Here is a 20,161-nt window from a genome sequence, read left to right on the forward strand (position 1 = left end):
GTATCTCTGGGCCCTCTCGGTAATGCACATCACTTAAGCCTTGCAAGCATTGCAACTAATGAGTTAGTTGCGGCATGATGTATTACGGAACGAGTAAAGAGACTTGCCGGTAACGAGATTGAACTAGGTATTGGATACCGACGATCGAATCTCGGGCAAGTAACATACCGATGACAAAGGGAACAACGTATGTTGTTATGCGGTCTGACCGATAAAGATCTTCGTAGAATATGTAGGAGCCAATATGGGCATCCAGGTCCCGTTATTGGTTATTGACCGGAGATTTGTCTCAGTCATGTCTGCATTGTTCTCGAACCGTAGGGTCCGCACGCTTAACGTTACGATGACAGTTATTATGAGTTTATGCATTTTGATGTACCGAAGTTAGTTCGGAGTCCCGGATGTGATCACGGACATGACGGGGAGTCTCGAAATAGTCGAGACATAAAGATTGATATATTGGATGACTATATTCGGACACTGGAAGCGTTCCGGGGAAGTTTCGGATAAAACCGGAGCACCGGGGGGTTACCGGAACCCCCCGGGGGGTTAATGGGCCTCATGGGCCTAAAGTGGAGAAGAGGAAGGGGCTGCCAGGGCAGGCCGCGCGCCCCCTCTCCCCCTAGTCCGAATTGGACAAGGAGGGAGGGGCGGCGCCCCCCTTTTTCCTTCTCTTCTCCCACCTCTCCTACTTGGACAAGGAAAGGGAGGGGAGTCCTACTCCCGGTAGGAGTAGGACTCCTCCTGCGCGCCTCCTCTAGGGCCGGCCGCACCCCCTCCCCTTGGATCCTTTATATACGGAGGCAGGGGGCACCCTAGAACACACAAGTTGATCATCGTGATCGTTCCTTAGCCGTGTGCGGTGCCCCCTTCCACCATATTCCACCTCGGTCATATTGTAGCAGCGCTTAGGCGAAGCCCTGCGACGGTAGAACATCAAGATCGTCACCACGCTGTCGTGCTGACGGAACTCATCCCCGAAGCTTTGCTGGATCGGAGCCCGGGGAGCGTCATCGAGCTGTACGTGTGCTAAGAACTCGGAGGTGCCGGAGTAACGGTGCTTGGATCGGTCGGATCGGGAAGACGTACGACTACTTCCTCTACGTTGTGTCAACGCTTCCGCTTCGGTCTACGAGGATACGTAGACAACACTCTCCCCTCTCGTTGCTATGCATCACCATGATCTTGCGTGTGCGTAGGAATTTTTTTGAAATTACTACGTTCCCCAACAGTGGTATCAGAGCCTAGGTTTTATGGTTTGATGTTATGCGCACGAGTAGAACACAAGTGAGTTGTGGGCGATATAAATCATACTGCTTACCAGCATGTCATACTTTGGTTCGGCGATATTGTTGGACGAAGCGGCCCGGACCGACATTATGCGTACGCTTACGCGAGACCGGTTCTCCCGACATGCTTTGTACATAGGTGGCTTGCGGGTGACAGTTTCTCCAACTTTAGTTGAACCGAGTGTGGCTACGCCGAAGGTTAAAATAGCACCAACTTGACAAACTATCGTTGTGGTTTTGATGCGTAGGTAAGATTGGTTCTTGCTTAAGCCCGTAGCAGCCACGTAAAAATTGCACAAACAAAGTAGAGGACGTCTAACTTGTTTTTGCAGGGCATGTTGTGATGTGATATGGTCAAGACATGATACTAAATTTTATTGTATGAGATGATCATGTTTTGTAACCGAATTATCGGCAACTGGCAGGAGCCATATGGTTGTCGCTTTATTGTATGCAATGCAATCGCGCTGTAATGCTTTACTTTATCACTAAGCGGTAGCAATAGTCGTGGAAGCATAAAAGTGGTGAGACGACAACGATGCCGCAATGGAGATCAAGGTGTCGCGCCGGTGACGATGGTGATCATGACGGTGCTTCGGAGATGGAGATCACAGGCACAAGATGATGATGGCCATATCATATCACTTATATTGATTGCATGTGATGTTTATCTTTTATGCATCTTATCTTTCTTTGATTGACGGTAGCATTATAAGATGATCTCTCACTAAATTATCAAGAAGTGTTCTCCCTGAGTATGCACCGTTGCGAAAGTTCTTCGTGCTGAGACACCACGTGATGATCGGGTGTGATATGCTCTACGTTCAAATACAACGGGTGCAAAACAGTTGCACACGTGGAATACTCAGGTTATACTTGACGAGCCAAGCATATACATATATGGCCTCGGAACACGGAGACCGAAAGGTCGAGCGTGAATCATATAGTAGATATGATCAACATAGTGATGTTCACCATTGAAACTACTCCATCTCATGTGATGATCGGACATGGTTTAGTTGATTTGGATCACGTGATCACTTAGAGGATTAGAGGGATGTCTATCTAAGTGGGAGTTCTTAAGTAATATGATTAATTGAACTTGAATTTATCATGAACTTAGTCCTGGTAGTATTTTTCAAATCATGTTGTAGATCAATAGCTCGCGTTGTTGCTTCCCTGTGTTTATTTTGATATGTTCCTAGAGAAAAACTGTGTTGAAAGATGTTAGTAGCAATGATGCGGATTGGATCCGTGATACGAGGTTTATCCTTATTGCTGCACAGAAAAATTATGTCCTTGATGCACCGCTAGGTGACAGACCTATTGCAGGAGCAGATGCAGACGTTATGAACGTTTGGCTAGCTCAATATGATGACTACTTGATAGTTTAGTGCACCATGCTTAACGGCTTAGAATCGGGACTTCAAAGACGTTTTGAACGTCATGGACCATATGAGATGTTCCAGGAGTTGAAGTTAATATTTCAAGCAAATACCCGAGTTGAGAGATATGAAGTCTCCAACAAGTTCTATAGCTAAAAGATGGAGGAGAATCGCTCAACTAGTGAGCATGTGCTCAGATTGTCTGGGTACTACAATCGCTTGAATCAAGTGGGAGTTAATCTTCCAGATAAGATAGTGATTGACAGAATTCTCTAGTCACCATGACCAAGTTAGTAGAACTTCGTCATGAACTATAGTATGCAAGGGATGACGAAAACGACTCCCGAGCTTTTCATGATGATGAAATCGATTGAGGTAGAAATCAAGAAAAACATCAGGTGTTGATGGTAGACAAGGCCACTAGTTTCAAGAAAAGGGCAGAGGGAAGAAGGGGAACTTCAAAAAGAACAGCAAGCAAGTTGCTGCTCAAGTGAAGAAGCCCAAGTCTGGACCTAAGCCGGAGACTGAGTGCTTCTACTGCAAAGGGACTGGTCACTGGAAGCAGAACTACCCCAAGTGATTGGCAGATAAGAAGGATGGCAAGGTGAACATAAGTATATTTGATATACATGTTATTGATGTGTACTTTGCTAGTGTTTATAGCAACCCCTCAGTATTTGATACTAGTTCAGTTGCTAAGATTAGTAACTCGAAACGGGAGTTGCAGAATAAACAGAGACTAGTTAAGGGTGAAGTGACGATGTGTGTTGGAAGTGGTTCCAAGATTGATATGATCATCATCGCACACTCCCTATAAATTCGGGATTAGTGTTAAACCTAAATAAGTGTTATTTGGTGTTTACGTTGAACATGAATATGATTTGATCATGTTTATTGTAATACGGCTATTCATTTAAGTAAGAGAATAAATTGTTGTTCTGTTTACATGAATAAAACCTTATATGGTTACACACCCAATGAAAATAGTTCATTGGATCTCGATCATAGTGATACACATAATCATAATATTGAAACCAAAAAATGCAAAGTTAATAATGATAGTGCAACTTATTTGTAGCACTGCTGCTTAGGTCATATTGGTGTAAAGCGCATGAAGAAACTCCATGCTGATGGGCTTTTGAAATCACTTGATTATGAATCAGTTGATGCTTGCGAACCATGCCTCATGGACAAGATGACTAAGACTCTGTTCTTCGGAACAATGGAGCGAGCAACAGATTTGTTGGAAATCATACATACTGATGTATGTGGTCCGATGAATATTGAGGCTCGCGATAGGTATCATTATTTTCTGATCTTCACAGATGATTTGAGCAGATATGAGTATATCTACTTGATGAAACATAAGTCTGAAACATTTGAAAAGTTCAAAGAATTTCAGAGTGAAGTGGAGAATCATCGTAACAAGAAAATAAGGCTTCTACGATCTGATCGCGGAGACAAATATTTGAGTTACGAGTTTGGTCTTCAATTAAAACAATGTGGAATAGTTTCACAAATTCGTGCCACCCGGAACACCACAGCATAATGGTGTGTCCGAACGTCATAGCCGTACTTTATTAGATATAGTGCAAATCTACGATGTTTCTTACCGATTTACCACTATCGTTTTTGAGGTTATGCATTAAAGACAGCTGCATTCACGTTAAAAAGGGGGCACCATCTAAGTCCGTTGAGATGACACAATCTGAACTGTGGTTTAGCAAGAAACCAAAGTTGTCGTTTCTTAAAGTTTGGGGTTGTGATGCTTATGTGAAAAAGTTTCATCCTGATAAGCTCAAAACCAAATCGGAGAAATATGTCTTCATAGGATACCCAAAAGGAGACAGTTGGGTATACCTTCTATCACAGATTCTAAGGCAAGACATTCGTTGCTTATAATGGATCCTTTCTAGAGAAGAAGTTTCTCTCGAAAGAAGTGAGTGGGAGGAAAGTAGAACTTGATAAGGTAATTGTACCTTCTCCCTTATTGGAAAGTAGTTCATCACAGAAATCTGTTCCTGTGACTACTACACCAATTAGTGAGGAAGCTAATGATGATGATCATAAAACTTCAGATCAAGTTACTACCGAATCTCATAAGTAAACCAGAGTGAGATCCGCACCAAAGTGGTACAGTAATCCTGTTCTGGAAGTCATGTTACTAGACCATGACGAACTTGCGAACTATGAGGAAGCGATGATGAGCCCAGATTCCGCAAAATGGCTTGAGGCCATGAAATCTAAGATGGGATTCATGTATGAAAACAAAGTATGGACTTTGGTTTAATTGCCCGATGATCGGCAAGCCATAGAAAATAAATGGATCTTCAAGAGGAAGACGGACGTTGATAGTAGTGTTACTATCTACAAAGTTAGAATTGTCGCAAAAGGTTTTTGACAAGTTCAAAGTGTTGACTACAATGAGAGTTTCTCACTCGTATCTATGCTTAAGTCTGTCCGAATCATGTTAGCAATTGCCGCATTTTATGAAATCTGGCAAATGGATAAATAAAACTGCATTCCTTAATGGATTTCTTAAAAAAGAGTTGTATATGATGCAACCAGTAGGTTTTGTCAATCATAAAGGTGCTAACAAAATATGCAAGCTCCAGCGATTCATCTATGGACTGGTGCAAGCATCTCAGAGTTGGAATACACGCTTTGATAAGTTGATCAAAGCATATAGTTTTATACAGACTTGCGGTGAAGCCTGTATTTACAAGAAAGTGAGTGGGAGCACTACAACATTTCTGATAAGTATATGTGAATGACATATTGTTGATCGGAAATAATGTAGAATTATTCTGTAAAGCATAAATGAGTGTTTGAAATGAGTTTTTCAAAGAAAGACTTCGGTGAAGCTGCTTACATATTGAGCATCAAGATCTATAGAGATAGATCAAGACGCTTGATAAGTTTTTTTCAATAAATACATACCTTGACAAGATTTTGAAGTAGTTCAAAATGGAACAGTCAAAGAAAGAGTTTCTTGCCTATGTTACAAGGTGTGAAATTGAGTAAGACTCAAAGCCGACCACGGCAGAAGATAGAAAGAGAATGAATGTCATTCCCTATGCCTTGGTCATAGGTTCTATAAAGTATGCCATGCTGTGTACCAGATCTATTGTATACCCTACCACTGAGTTTGGCAAGGGAGTACAATAGTGATCTAGGAGTAGTTCACTGGACAGCGGTCAAAATTATCCTTCGTGGAATAAGGATATCTTTCTCGATTATGGAAGTGAAAAAAGGTTCGTCGTGAAGGGTTACGCCGATGCAAGTTTTGACACTAATCTAGATGACTCTAAGTCTCGGTCTAGATACATATTAAAAGTGGGAGCAATTAGCTAGAGTAGCTCCATGCAGAGCATTGTTGACATAGAAATTTGCAAAATACATGCGGATCTGAATGTGGCAGACCCGTTGACTAAGATTCTCTCACAAGCAAAACATGATCACACCTTTGTACTCTTTGGGTGTTAATCACATAGCGATGTGAACTAGATTACTGAATCAAGTAAACCCTTTGGGTGTTGGTCACATAGCGATGTGAACTATGGGTGTTAATCACATGGTGATGTGAACTATTGCTGTTAAATCACATGACGATGTGAACTAGATTATTGACTCTAGTGCAAGTGGGAGACTGAAGGAAATATGCCCTAGAGGCAATAATAAAGTTATTATTTATTTCCTTATTTCATGATAAATGTTTATTATTCATGCTAGAATTGTATTAACCGGAAACATAATACATGTGTGAATACATAGACAAACAGAGTGTCACTAGTATGCCTCTACTTGACTAGCTCGTTAATCAATGATGGTTATGTTTCCCAACCATGGACAAAGAGTTGTTATTTGATTAACGGGATCACATCATTAGATGAATGATCTGATTGACATGACCCATTCCATTAGCTTAGCACCCGATCGTTTAGTATGTTGCTATTGCTTTAGGAAGGGGCTGCCAGGGCAGGCCGCGCGCCCCCTCTCCCCCTAGTCCGAATTGGACAAGGAGGGAGGGGCGGCGCCCCCATTTTTCCTTCTCTTCTCCCTCCTCTCCTACTTGGACAAGGAAAGGGAGGGGCGGCGCCCCCCTTTTCCTCCTGCGCGCCTCCTCTAGGGCCGGCCGCACCCCCCCTTGGATCCTTTATATACGGAGGCAGGGGCCACCCTAGAACACACAAGTTGATCATCGTGATCGTTCCTTAGCCGTGTGCGGTGCCCCCTTCCATCATATTCCACCTCGGTCATATTGTAGCAGCGCTTAGGCGAAGCCCTGCGACGGTAGAACATCAAGATCGTCACCACGCCGTCGTGCTGACGGAACTCATCCCCGAAGCTTTGCTGGATCGGAGCCCGGGGAGCGTCATCGAGCTGTACGTGTGCTAAGAACTCGGAGGTGCCGGAGTAACGGTGCTTGGATCGGTCGGATCGGGAAGACATACGACTACTTCCTCTACGTTGCGTCAACGCTTCCGCTTCGGTCTACGAGGGTACGTAGACAACACTCTCCCCTCTCGTTGCTATGCATCATCATGATCTTGCGTTTGCGTAGGAATTTTTTTGAAATTACTACGTTCCCCAACAACAACGTGTCATGATACTTGATAAGGCATCGTTGTCCCAGACGAGTAGGCCTCCTGACAATTGCAAACTTTGCTTGTAGCACTCCAAATACCCTTTCGATATTATTCCTCTTAGATTTTTGCGGCTTGGAAAAAAAAAGCACGTCTCCTGCTCTTGGGCCTAAAGAGCAACCTTTCTCATACCAATGGACATTCATCGTGAAGTTGTAAGGTGAAGAAGTATGAACAGCTAGTATTTGAAACAGATGACATCTCTGCAACACACTATTGTCATTGTGAGATCTAGGAACAAATCCGAAGTAGCAATGCCAGATTTTTGGGGCTAACATCTTCCAAAATCATGGTTGCATCCTTCAATGCCTGGTAAATTGGTCGTGCCAAGACGCGGGGCAATTCTTTCGCTTCTAGTACATAAACTCAACACTCCCTACCATCCCAGGCCAACCTTTTGCTTCATGCATCGCTAGAAGCATGGCCGTGTCCATGGCATTCGGTGCTCGCAGATATTGCAGTACATAAACATGCACTACAATTTCAGCGAACACTTTCATGCACCTGATGATTGTATCTTCAACCATTCGAAGAGTGCCATAGCATGAATCGGCAGGAGAACCATATGAAAGCATTCGAAGTGTTGTGGTCACCTTATGAAAAGGGAAAAATCGAGGAGACTGTTGACATTTGCCCGTTGTTGAGAAAAAGGTTCACCATCGGGAGTTTGTAATGTCATTTTTTATTTTTTTATGTTCGTTGTACTATCATGATTGATGATGAATAGAATGAAAGCTTTTCCGCAAATATAAATGAATAATGGAAATGGTACCGCTGAGACAACTCTAGCAGACCCCGCATCTCACCCCGGCCCGCAAAATAACCTCCAAAATGTGGGTCGCGGCGGGAAAACATGCCCGATCAGACCCCGCATCCCGCCCCGGCCCGCAAATATTTTTGCGGGGCGCGGAAAATCTTCTCCCTCAACCTCTATCTTCACGGGCTGGGAGGCCGACCCGAGCTCAACCCTATCCGCAGCGAGATTTGGCGGGAGGGACATTTCCGCGCGCCCTTTTCCGCTCCCCCACCCTCCGCCACCATTGCCCCGTCTCCGCACGCTTCGGTGCTCCCTCCCTAGCCGTCCCTCGCCACCATTGACGACCCCATGCTGCCCCCCGTCACCGTCGAGGTCGCACACGCTCCTTCCCCACGGGCGGATCTCGTTGCCGGCCATGTTGGCCCCGCCGTCGTCACCCAAGCAAACGTCGCGCCTGCCCGCAAGCGGCAGGGCAACGTGGTCGTGCAGGGCGGGAATCCGGCTGCCCCCGCCGCGATGGCCCGTGCTCCGGGCGCCAACGCGGCAACGCGATCCCGGTCGGCGGCGGAGAAGGTCGGCAAGGTCGCGGGCGTAAATCGGAGGAAGATTCCGGCTACAAAGAAGCGACCTTCTTCATCATCTCACTCCATCCCACTGCAAGGAGGTTTCTCCGGCGATGTCGTTCAACGGTGTCGCTCCCCCCGCAAGCGAGGTGTTCGACGAAATGGCCAGAAGGTATGCGTCTTCGGCCATGGCGATTTCCTTTCATTTTTCGCCATTATCCTTGATAGATCGTGACTTGTTATTGTTCGCTATAGCGGTGGTTCAAACAATGCAACAACCGAGTTCGTGAACTTGTTGGGCACGAACGCGGTTGACATTGATCAAGCCCCTTTCGCCGCATTCGACTACAATGAAACGGAGGCCGGCGTGGATGATCATGGTTGTGAGGATGAATTGAAGGAGATCGAAGCGGAAGCGTATGAGCGATCGCAAACAAAAACAGGGAAAAGCATAAGATCGAAGAACTACACGATCTTGGAAGATCAAGTTTTGATCAAAGCATGGAGTGCGGTGTCTCTTGATGCATGCACGGGAACTTCTCAAACCGCCAACAGATATTGGTAAAGGATCGAAAATCAATACTTCCGCATTATGGCAAAGCATCCCAATAAGACTCCATGCACATTTCAGTCGCTTCAAGGGCATTGGGAGAATATCAAACCAATGTGCAACTGTTGGGCAGCTTGCTTAGAGTAAGTACACAATGCACCTCCAAGTGGCACCGTGAAGTCCGACAACGTGAGTTTGTTTTGCCTTTGTTCAAGTTGTGCATCATCATATTTGCATCATGGAAAATGATTGCATCACTTTGTTCACATTTTGTAGGACATGATTGCTCAACATAGATACAAGAACATGGAAGCTTCGGAAGGCAAATTCTTCAAACTAGAGCATTGTTGGGAGTTGCTCCAAAATTGCGAGAAGTGGAAGTTGATCGACAAAGAGTCCCCGCCAAAGAGAGGCTCACTTACAAACATGGATAAAGATGAGGATGATGATGGCCCAAGAAATTTGCACAAGCCCGAAGGCGACAAGAAGATCAAGGAGAAGATGAAGAGAGAGCAAGAAGCATCGAGCTTGAGGGAGAAGATTGATGCCATGGTGCAATCAAACAAGTCAATGTTGTTGAAGTCGTTGGAGATCAAGCAAGAATTGACCGAGAAGAAGGCAAAGGAGAAGCAAGAAAAGTGGCAATTGCTCAAAGAAGAGGGGTTGCGCAAAGCTGCCATTGAGGAGAGAAGAGCACGCGCTGCAGAAAACAAAGCCATGTCCAAGCTGCTCGCCGAAGAGAACAAGATCATGTCAATGAACCGCAATGACATGGACGATCTCATCAAAACATGTCATGATATGGCAAGGAGAGAAATCTTGAAGAGGAGAATGGTGGCGTTGGCCGGTGCGTGCTACAGTTCCGAAGATGTTTTCTCCGCTCCATATGGTGTCAATGTTGATGATTTCGGTGCGGGAGTTGGAACAAACGCAGAAGGTGGCTTCGGTGGCAGCGATGAACTTCAAGATGGACTCGTGGTGCGGAGTAGAGATCGACCAAGATGATGCCAGACATGGGCGCAAACTTTTCTTGTAGAGCCCTCCTTTTGCGTTTGCCGTAATGAACTTGGCTTTTATTTGCGCGTAAAACTATGATATGTTATTTGAATTTAAACTTGTTTGTGAAACCCTATGTCAAATGCGAGACTTATAGTTTTTCTGTTTACAGGTCGTCGCGATGATGCACGAAGAGAACACACAAAAGCCGACTCGTAGAAAAACATATTCCGCGAATATATTTTTATGCGGGTCTGTTTGATGGGTCTGCATCTGTGGCTGTCTGCGCCGGCTCACAAAAGCATTTTGCAGTCCGACGAAATACGGGGTCTGCTAGAGTTGCTCTGAGTTTGTCCATGTAAAAGCAAAGTTTGTGTTGAAAAGCAGAGTACCCGAGCAGAGGACGAATATACTGGTGGGTGCCTTCTCGTGCGATGAGCTGTATTCGCTGGCTGTTTTGGGTTGCGTTGCATGAGCGGTTGGTTCTCCCGCGTATTCTTGTGCACTCCCGTGCCACGCGTCGTGCCGCCATTGGGGGCCCTGGATTAGGCTCGTTCCCCCACTCTCACCCCACGCCTCTCGCTGGCCACCTTCGACTCCCTCCCCAGTTCTCTTCTCCCGACACTCCAACCCCGCCATGGCGGAGCGCCTCGCGGCATCGGCCTCCCTGCTCCCTAGTGCGGCCTCGCCTTCCTCGTCGACCCGCCGCGCCACCGTCGCCTCCGGGCTCCGGCTCCGCCCGTCGCCCTCGCGCTTCTCACAGGTCCGTCGGTCGGTTCTCTTATCTTCCTGCCTAGTTCGATTGGACTTACCGATGCCAAGCAGCTTGCTAACGTGGCTGGTACCGAACTACATAGGCTGCAAGCAGAGGGCGCGGTGTCGCTGGCGCCGCCGGGGTGGTGCCACGGCTGCGGGTGGTCCGATGCATGGCGGCGTCGGAGGCCGCGCAGCTCAAGAGCGCGCGGGAGGACATCAAGGAGATCCTCAAAACCACCTACTGCCACCCTATCCTGGTATGTACATACTCTGTAGTCCTGCTCTCTGCATACTGTTCAGCTCTACTCTCTGGGTTGCAAATCGATCATCGTATTCCTGCTAACAAACTGGCAGTATATTGCATTGCATACCGAAACTGCAGCAGAGCAAAGTCTGAGCGCTCAGAGCATCTCTATCAGATCGCTCAAAAATCATCTTACTACCATTACTGAATCAAAAATTTAACTTGTCTCCCTCAAATGTTTTCTTCACTTGCCGATTTATGAGCGCAAAAGTAGGGACACGCTCGTCCTCCGCCACTCGTCCGCTGGCGGTGGCGGCGGCGAAACCGGGGATTGTTGGGCTGGCCGCCGGCCGCTGCCTGGCATTGATCCCAACGGGCGACGACGAAAACAGTTGGTGCGCCACGCCGCAGCCACCCGTGCCTCTGTTGTTTCTAGTCCGCGGGGCACTCGGCAGCGTCTTTTTGAAGGAGCAGGTGTTCACCTGTGTGCTTTGCTTCTTGGAATCTTGGCATCATTGAAGCTATCAAAAAGAGTTGAGATGAGTACTTCACAGAGGGGCCACATGATCAATGCTCCGATTAGTGTGCTCGCCTTGGATCGATTCACAGTTGTTGCCAACAAGCAAAGTCTCCGTGTGCGTCTGCGTGCACCAGCAGGCGGCATGGGTATTGTTTGTTGTCAGTATAGTCTTATCAGCAGCCGAGGGGCACAACTCTGGAAAAAATAAAAGGAAGGCTCCCAACGAAAGTACCTGTGTGTGTGTGCTCTCTGTCGTTGCTCTGTTTTTTTGTTCTACCCTGCCCTCATCAGAGAAGAGATTCACTGAGCTGCGAAATGAGTCCACCGACAAACGTGCGTAGGGAGACAGATGAGGGGTAGCAGCTCACCAGGATTCACTACGAGATACAACAACAACCCAGGAGAGGCTCCCTAACACTTACAGGAGTGAAGGGTGCAATACCATTGATACCTGATGGAGATGAGCATAATTGTGATGCATGTCAATTCTGTCAGATGATATGAAACAAGTGTCTTCTTGCAGAAATGAGTGAAGGGAGGATATCGTCAATTCTAGGACACAAACCTAAAAATCCCGATCATCATATACATGTCGTCACATATCGTATGCAGGTGCTAAAACTTTCTATTATGTTCAGGTCCGTTTGGGATGGCATGATTCGGGTACATATGACAAAAATATTGAGGAGTGGCCACAGAGAGGTGGAGCCGACGGAAGCTTAAGATTTGATCCTGAGTTGAGTCATGGAGCCAATGCTGGTATTTTGTCATGCTAATTTCCTCAAACCTTGTACCTTGCCAAGTGTAGGGTAGTAGCTAAACCACTTGGATGTCTTGTTGCCAGGTCTTACTAGTGCTTTAAAGCTTATTCAACCAATCAAGGACAAATACCCAGGTATCACCTATGCTGATTTGTTCCAGTTGGCGAGTGCTACAGCAATTGAGGTTTCAGCCTTTCCTCTGCTCAAGTATCTTACTAGGTTATTCTGTCAGAATGACCCATAGATTCTATGCATGTACTAATTTCTTTTGTCAATCCCATTCCAGGAAGCCGGTGGCCCGAAACTTCCGATGAAATATGGGCGGGTAGATATCACAGCACCTGAGCAGTGTCCACCTGAGGGGAGGCTTCCTGGTCAGTGTTTCTGACAAATTCATGATTTTAGGAGCGACGTCGTCTTCTGCGTTTAAATGTCTGAATTTGCAATTTGGGAGAGTACTTATCAAGGTGAATAAACTGACTGGTGTTAAATGCGTATGTTACACAGATGCTGGCCCACGTTTACCTGCTGAACACCTTAGGGAGGTATTCTATAGGATGGGCCTTGATGACAAGGTGTGGGACGATGCGAGGAACTTGAAAAAAAAACATGTCTGCCCGCTTGTTGCTGATAACTTGAGGTGTTTGTGCAGGAAATTGTCGCATTGTCCGGAGCACATACACTTGGAAGGTCACGCCCTGACAGGAGTGGCTGGGGAAAGCCAGAAACAAAATATACAGTATGTTTTTTCAATTAAGAGTCAAAACTCAAAACCCAAATCGTGCTTTAAATATCTGTGCAACCTTGTTCTTACTTGATTATGATTAGTTTCAACTGGTAGCCAATCATCTGGCCAAATCTAAGCTCTTAATTTTACTGCGTGTCTACAGAAGGATGGGCCTGGTGAACCTGGAGGGCAATCATGGACGGCTGAATGGTTGAAGTTTGATAACAGCTACTTCAAGGTAGGCTCCCTTTCTTTCATGCTTTGCCGATCAAAATTTTGATTGGAGTGTCGATCATTTGAGGTGTCAACAATGGTTTCAGGACATAAAAGAGCAAAGGGATCAAGAGCTTCTAGTATTGCCTACAGATGCTGCACTATTTGATGACCCATCATTCAAGGTAAACCTCATTGCTCTCACTTTATGGTTGGTGATGCTGCTATGAAATAGCAATATCTAAATTCACCTTTCATGGACACGCAGGTATATGCAGAGAAGTACGCAGAGGACCAGGAGGCATTCTTCAAAGACTACGCCGAAGCCCATGCTAAACTGAGCAACCTTGGTGCAAAGTTTGACCCTCCTGAGGTGAGCCCGCCATCCTCCCATGTCCATGCCTAGAGAGCAAACGCGGCAGAAAGGAAAGTTCAGATCTTTAGGCTCTTGCATTCCACATGTACTTCTTCTAGCTGCTCAAGTTTTGGTAAAACCTGACGCATGGTTTGATATTGCCCTGAAGGGATTCTCGTTGGACGATGACAAGGGTGCCGTGGCAACTGAAGAGAAGGTGGTTGCTGATCCAGCACCAGCGAGTGATACTAATAGCACAGGACCACAGCCAGAGCCCTTCGTTTCCGCCAAATACTCTTACAAGAAGGTTTACATTTATACACGCTATGCCTGGCTCTAAGATGTTTGGACGCAGCATGCTAGTCAAGTTGTGTGCCAAAATTTAAAAATGGGTGGCTCTGTGAGTATCTTTGAAATATTTGGAAATTGTTTGTGTGTGAATTTTTGCAGAGAGAGTTGTCCGATACGATGAAGCAGAAGATCAGAGCCGAATACGAGGGCCTTGGAGGCAGCCCAAATAAGCCTATGAAGTCCAACTACTTCCTCAACATTATGATCGTGATCGCAGGATTAGCATTCTTGACGTCTCTGACCGGGAACTAAGATCAGTGATCTAATGTTCTTTTTCACATGTTGTAATTAACCATTTTCCAGGGACTGGTCGACATGCAAGATGACCAGTGCAAATACTTTTGGTCATCTTACGTTGTCTTAAGTTTTCATCATTCAAAGTAAAGTGAGGCAAACCTATTAAATTGCTGGAAACCATGGGATGTTTCTGACTTTTTTTTGTTGCCTTGGTCATCTTATGTTGTCTTGACTTTTTTTGTTGCATTTGTCTTTTAAAAATATAGTGATATTTTTTGCAGCCTTTTTTTGACAAACCATGGGAAATTATTTGAATGATGTTGCATGCATACAATAAAGATATTTCAGTGTGTTTGAAATGTTGCAACATTTAATATTTATGTCTAATAAATTCCCTAGCTGAGCATTGTGGAAACGAATATCAGAGATGGGCCTACATATCATCCTCTCCTGCCCCCTGGAATGGATATATTGCCCTAGTGGTATAAGATAGTGTGGTTGCCGGGCTATAAGGAATCATCAACACAGGCCCACCTACCCTTACTTTTTATCAAAAGAGAAATGGTCTCCAAGAGAAACTATCATGATCAAAAGATCCTCTAATGCCCAAAGTGCGACGTGGCACAAAAATACATAGTGCAAACCTATAGAGGACAGTAAAAGTACACTAATAAAACTCAGGAAAGAATAAGTAAAAGTACCCTCAAACAAGTATTAACAGACTAGTACTGTGTAAATTTGGAAATTGCAGAGGGTAATATTGCATTTGAGATTGTAATACCGACAAGAGTAAAACCAGTACATGTTAGTAGGTGTATAGAGAGTGCAGTGGAAAAGCATATACTGCAGGCCACAAACACTACAAGTACATGATGGACATATATCCCAACAAATAATTAACCTACTAGTGATTATCATTCACCTACTATCATGGCTATAGCCATGGCCTCCCACTGGTTGTTCAAGCTAACCATGACAAACAGTGGCGGACCTAGAATGTCTGCCTTGCGGGTGCCACAGTTCAGAATTTGCACTAAACATCATCATAATCTCAACAAATAGTTCTAAAATTGCATTAACTCCCTAGATCTTAGTGTTACATTCATAGTAAATTTTAGTTTACAGTTTTGGAGGGGGGTGCCATGGCACCCAGGGCACCCCCACTAGATGCGCTCCTGATGACAAACCTATATACATATCATACATGAACATTTCAGTAGCGTGTTTCATGGAATTGAGCCATAAGCTTACACCTACAATGGTTGAAGAACAGACTTTACTTTGGACGAGGTACTAGGTTGCGATGAATTGCACATATGCTGGAACTAAAATGAAGGATTTGATGGGAACTGTGGTTTCAGGATCTGTTGGTAACTGTTGGCAGACTGAAGAATATCAGTAGAAGAATCTATCATAAACTAGTGCCGGTACAAGAATCTATCATGAAATCAAGTGAATGACTGACATGGTTACGTGTATTAATGCACAATAAGAGATGAAACGGATATGTAAATGTTGTCTTGAGTCGAACAATGCTACTAGCATATAAGCACATAATGACGCCTTCCCTTTTTGCCAAACCCACAGAATGGCTAATTCACACAAAACAAATTCAAAACAAGGAACACATAGATACTGAAGGATCACCACGACCGCTGGTGGACCATCTCTGTTTCTCACAAATTCCCTTGGTACTCCTACACCCGAGATCTGAATACCTCCATTTTCTGAACCATAATCCTCCCGTCTGACCACACGGATCCTTGCCATAGCTGATAGGCCACACTGAAGAGGATCCACGTACATATTTCCATGGCTGGATAAAACAAAATACTTAAAGAAAGGAATAAATAGATAACACACAAAGTTTCTACCAAAATGCAGGTACCAAATTTCAGTTCCTGCTTTTCCTGATCCACGGAGCTTCAGTCACAGAAAGTGTTCGTAGAACAGAAAGTAAAATACAGAACAACAATCAGTTAAAACGGTTCTTTTGTTTGCTAGTATCTACCTCCCGGCAGAAAATACATCAATCAAATATGAAGAGGGACAGAAGCTCAGATTTGCACAGCATACTGTGGATAGCAAAACTTAACAGTGTAGCAGAGGACATGCTGGTGGTGGTGTTTGAATTGCTTAACTAAACTCAGAACAAAAACTCTGCGCTATCATCAATCTATCGCTGCCACCGAGGTGGAAAATCCATAATACAACCAAGTAGTCGATCACAATCCAGCTGAGAACACGGAAATCGTCCCCCTTTTGCTGGAGAAGAAATTACCACTAGTATCTGGAACGAGGAGGGCGACCTGCAGCTCGAATCGATTCCAAGCGCGTGATCCTGTGGCTTGGCTAGGGCTTGGCGGGATCCGGGCTGGGGTGGGAGTCTGCTCCTCCGGCTCCGGCCGCAGCTGCGCGCTTGCGGGCGATGAAGGCCTCCAAGACCTCGCGGCGCCGGGCGGCCTTGGCGCGCGAGGGCTCGATGTTGGCGTAGGAGAGGCGGGCGGCGACGGCGATGAGGACGGCCCCGGTGAGGAAGAGGCCGGCCGTGGCGGCGCGCTGCCGCCGGGTCGCCGTGTACTGCAGCCACACCATCGCCTCCTAACAGTAATCCAGGATGGAACACGGGATGGACACGTTGGCGCAAAAGGGATGTGAAGACGGACTACGAGTACTACGTCTTGGCATGTCGAGGAGGCTTCAGATTCAGAGAGCAGAGCAGAGCAAAGGGCAAGAATGAGATTGTTCGGCTTCAAATTAAGCAGCTCGCATCATGAATTCATGTATGGACTAATTGCAGCACGCACGCATCAACTGAACTAAACATTGTGTCTAATTGATCCAGCCCATCGACGACTGACTTGAGGCAATGTCAACGGTGGCGCTGCTGCTGCTGCCGTGGGCGCTGGGCGAGCCGGCGGGGACGCCGTCGTCGTCTTGACCGCCTCTTCTGCTGCCGGTGCCAGCGTAGTCGTCCTCCTCGGCGATGGGGTCGAGGCAGCTCTCTGCTGCTTGGCGGAGGAGGAGTCTCTGCAGGTGCACCACGTGGCGGGTTTCCGGCGGGGCCGCCTCGTCAGCGGCGAAGCGGCCGAGCGTGCAGGATCTCTTGGCGGGGGCCATGATGACTACACTGGTGGTTGTCTTCTTGCGTGATCAGTTCTAGTTGCAGAGAGGTTTCTTGGCCTGCTGCTGCAGCTGTGCGGTGGTGATGGTGCACCGTGGGTTAAGCAGAACAGAGCAGCTCTGTTTGTTTATATAAAGCCGGCGAGGCGAGGCGGGCCGGAGACTGACGGAGTGGTACCGTACCGGAGCACGCGATCGATGGACGATTTGTGGCCACCCGCATTGGCGCGTGCGCGCGTAGCTTCCGGGTAGGTGCTGATTGTTGGGTCACCAGTCGCCCTCGCTTGCACCATTTCTCAGCAAGTATCTTGTCTCCTCTTGTCCGATCGTGCCACGTACGCACACCGTCTCTTCTACCTCGGCCACTCCTCTGCGTCAATCATATATTCACATGCACGTGGACGTGCTACACATTACATGGCCTAACTCGCCGTTTCAGGCACGGACATGCAAAAACGTGCTTAATTACTTCTTCTCAATTATATACTCACTTCCAACTTTATACTAAACCAGCCTTAATTAATATGCACGAAAAGCTCACCTGTTTTGGCCTAATTGAGCCATATAGCTCCGGTTAATTGATCGATTCACAATCACAATCACAATCTTGAAAAATCCAAAATCTTGGCCCCTCCTCACTTTTTCAAAACAAACTGCCCCCTCTTGTTGTAGCTTTTATTTTTAATTTCTGCTACTCACTGCTCAGCTCACCTAGCTCTCTTGCAAAAATTCACGATGCTACTAGGCACTAGTACGCCTACAAAAAGTGACATAAAACTTATTTTGAACCAAAAAGCATCTAGAAACAGAGCGTGCGTGCGTACACGTTCATGGTTGGTTGCTTGTACGCCCACGTGTTTTGCGAGATGCATGAACAAAATCTCCTACGTACGTGTGTGTATCTTTGTTAGGTACCGTTCCATTGCTGCAAAATACAAAGAAACCCTCCCAAACCCTAGCGCCTTTGTTAGGTGCATTCACACCTTCATCAAAATGAGCCAAGGCCGCACCTTAATTTTATGTCAAGAAAAGCACATGGTTTTCGTCTGCTGTTTGTTTTGCGGGAACTGGGCAATAGTCAGATGGTAGGGCCGCACCTGACACATATCTATCCACTAGGGTTTAAGTCTTGTTAGGAGCGAATTTTCGGCACGTCAACTAGGTGCCTTCACTTACATAAATTTCCACATGGCTTCATTGCTGCCAGGTTTGTATTTTTTTTTTTGTAGGTCTTTAAATCAAGAAACTGATTTTTTTGGGGATGATTTCATACATCGACCTATATCGTGTCATTAACAACAAAAACACTCCTCATCAGCGTAACTCACCAAACACGTATCCGTTAGTGTCAAACGATGAGGACATATATGCTACAGTGCCTAGCTACATCAAGCTCTCACTGGACGAGAGTACATATATGCTACAGTGCCTAGCTATATATATATGCTACAGTGCCTAGCTATATATATATGCTACAGTGCCTAGCTACATCAAGCTCTCACTCCCCACTCATACAAGAAAGCAAAAGTAAGCCCTTGGAGAGGCTCGATCTGGCTGCTTATCGTCTGTCTTGGTCTGTGCGTAATGCAAGATGAAACAAAAATGCTCAGTTGAGCGATGATTTCGCCGAAACTGGTACTTCACTGGAGGATGAAACAAAATTTCCAGACCCAGCTAATGAGCCCTATGTCCTTTCCCCGATTCAGTGGATCGCAAGACCACATCGGATGAAAGAGCTTGTTAGGCAAGCGATCATGAACGAGTCCTGGACACGCACTCTAAAGCGTGTCATTGGCTTTCCAGGATGTAGCCCATCCATCATCAATGAACTGAACCATTTCAATCCAGCCGTGCTAGTCTCAGCATGTCACATTACAGCTAGCGAAAACAAAAGTGAAAATAGGTTCAATGTACACCAGCGCCTCGCTCTAATGTGATTTGATCTTCAACGCCAGCTGCAACAGCTCCAATCTCAATTGAGAGAGCTGCAACGCCCTTCCTCAATTGAGAGAGCTGCAACAGCTCTAATCTAATGGTGCTCTCAACTCTCATGGTTGTTGGGTCGCCTTCCTCCCTTCCCTTTCAGTCGCTCTCGCTTGCACCACAGACAAAGCAAGCCACGCACGCCCTTCCTCTGCAAGTATCTTCTCTCTTCTTGTCCGATCCTGCCGCTCCTCTACATCAATCATATGCACGTGGACGTGCTAGTTTGAGGCACGGGCATGCAAAACGTGCTCAATTACTTATTTTGTCTCGGGAAGCTCACCTATCTTGGCCTAATTGACGGCATATAGCTCCGGTCAATTAAAGGACGTACATCGCTTCGGAATCACAATCACAATCAAACATCTAAAATCTTTTTTTAATTGAAACATCCAAAATCACTTTTCCAAAATAATTTGGGAGCCTCTATTTGCCACTTAATTAAAGAAAAAGAGTGCACCAATCACTTATAATACGGACCTTCAAATCTTCATCCAACTGCCCAAAATAGACTGCGCTATTGTACATCATCTTCCTCCTCCCGATCCCTAGCCTACGCCTCCCTAACCGCCGGCCTCCACATCCCTCGGCTGGCGGGCGCTACCATGCACCGCCCCGCCCTCCCCACAACCTCCCCCGCCGTCGTTGCTAGCTATCACCCTGACCATACCTCTAAGACCGGCAGCACCCATCAAAACATTCGGC

General features: G+C 46.1%; 3 protein-coding genes across 3 annotated transcripts; 1 reads left to right on the plus strand and 2 right to left on the minus strand.

The window, feature by feature from the left end:
• Window positions 1-10,665: 10,665 nt before the first annotated feature.
• Window positions 10,666-14,566, plus strand: LOC542880 (probable L-ascorbate peroxidase 8, chloroplastic). The gene is made up of 12 exons (XM_044549372.1): window positions 10,666-10,949; window positions 11,044-11,199; window positions 12,345-12,465; window positions 12,551-12,651; window positions 12,754-12,841; window positions 12,975-13,042; window positions 13,120-13,206; window positions 13,358-13,432; window positions 13,515-13,592; window positions 13,676-13,780; window positions 13,932-14,069; window positions 14,213-14,566. The coding sequence occupies exons 1-12, from the start codon at window positions 10,824-10,826 to the stop codon at window positions 14,363-14,365; spliced, it is 1,296 nt and encodes a 431-aa protein (XP_044405307.1). The 5' UTR covers window positions 10,666-10,823; the 3' UTR covers window positions 14,366-14,566.
• A 1,763-nt stretch (window positions 14,567-16,329) lies between these two features.
• LOC123131444 (uncharacterized) lies at window positions 16,330-17,082 on the minus strand. The gene has a single exon (XM_044551119.1). It carries the CDS (start codon window positions 16,943-16,945, stop codon window positions 16,703-16,705), a length of 243 nt encoding a protein of 80 aa, XP_044407054.1. The 5' UTR covers window positions 16,946-17,082; the 3' UTR covers window positions 16,330-16,702.
• On the minus strand, window positions 17,079-17,593 carry LOC123131442 (uncharacterized). Its single transcript, XM_044551118.1, has one exon. It carries the CDS (start codon window positions 17,468-17,470, stop codon window positions 17,183-17,185), a length of 288 nt encoding a protein of 95 aa, XP_044407053.1. The 5' UTR covers window positions 17,471-17,593; the 3' UTR covers window positions 17,079-17,182.
• Between the last annotated feature and the right edge of the window lie 2,568 nt (window positions 17,594-20,161).

This window comes from Triticum aestivum, chromosome 6A, assembly GCF_018294505.1.
Source record: "Triticum aestivum cultivar Chinese Spring chromosome 6A, IWGSC CS RefSeq v2.1, whole genome shotgun sequence".
Classification (NCBI taxonomy): domain Eukaryota; kingdom Viridiplantae; phylum Streptophyta; class Magnoliopsida; order Poales; family Poaceae; genus Triticum; species Triticum aestivum.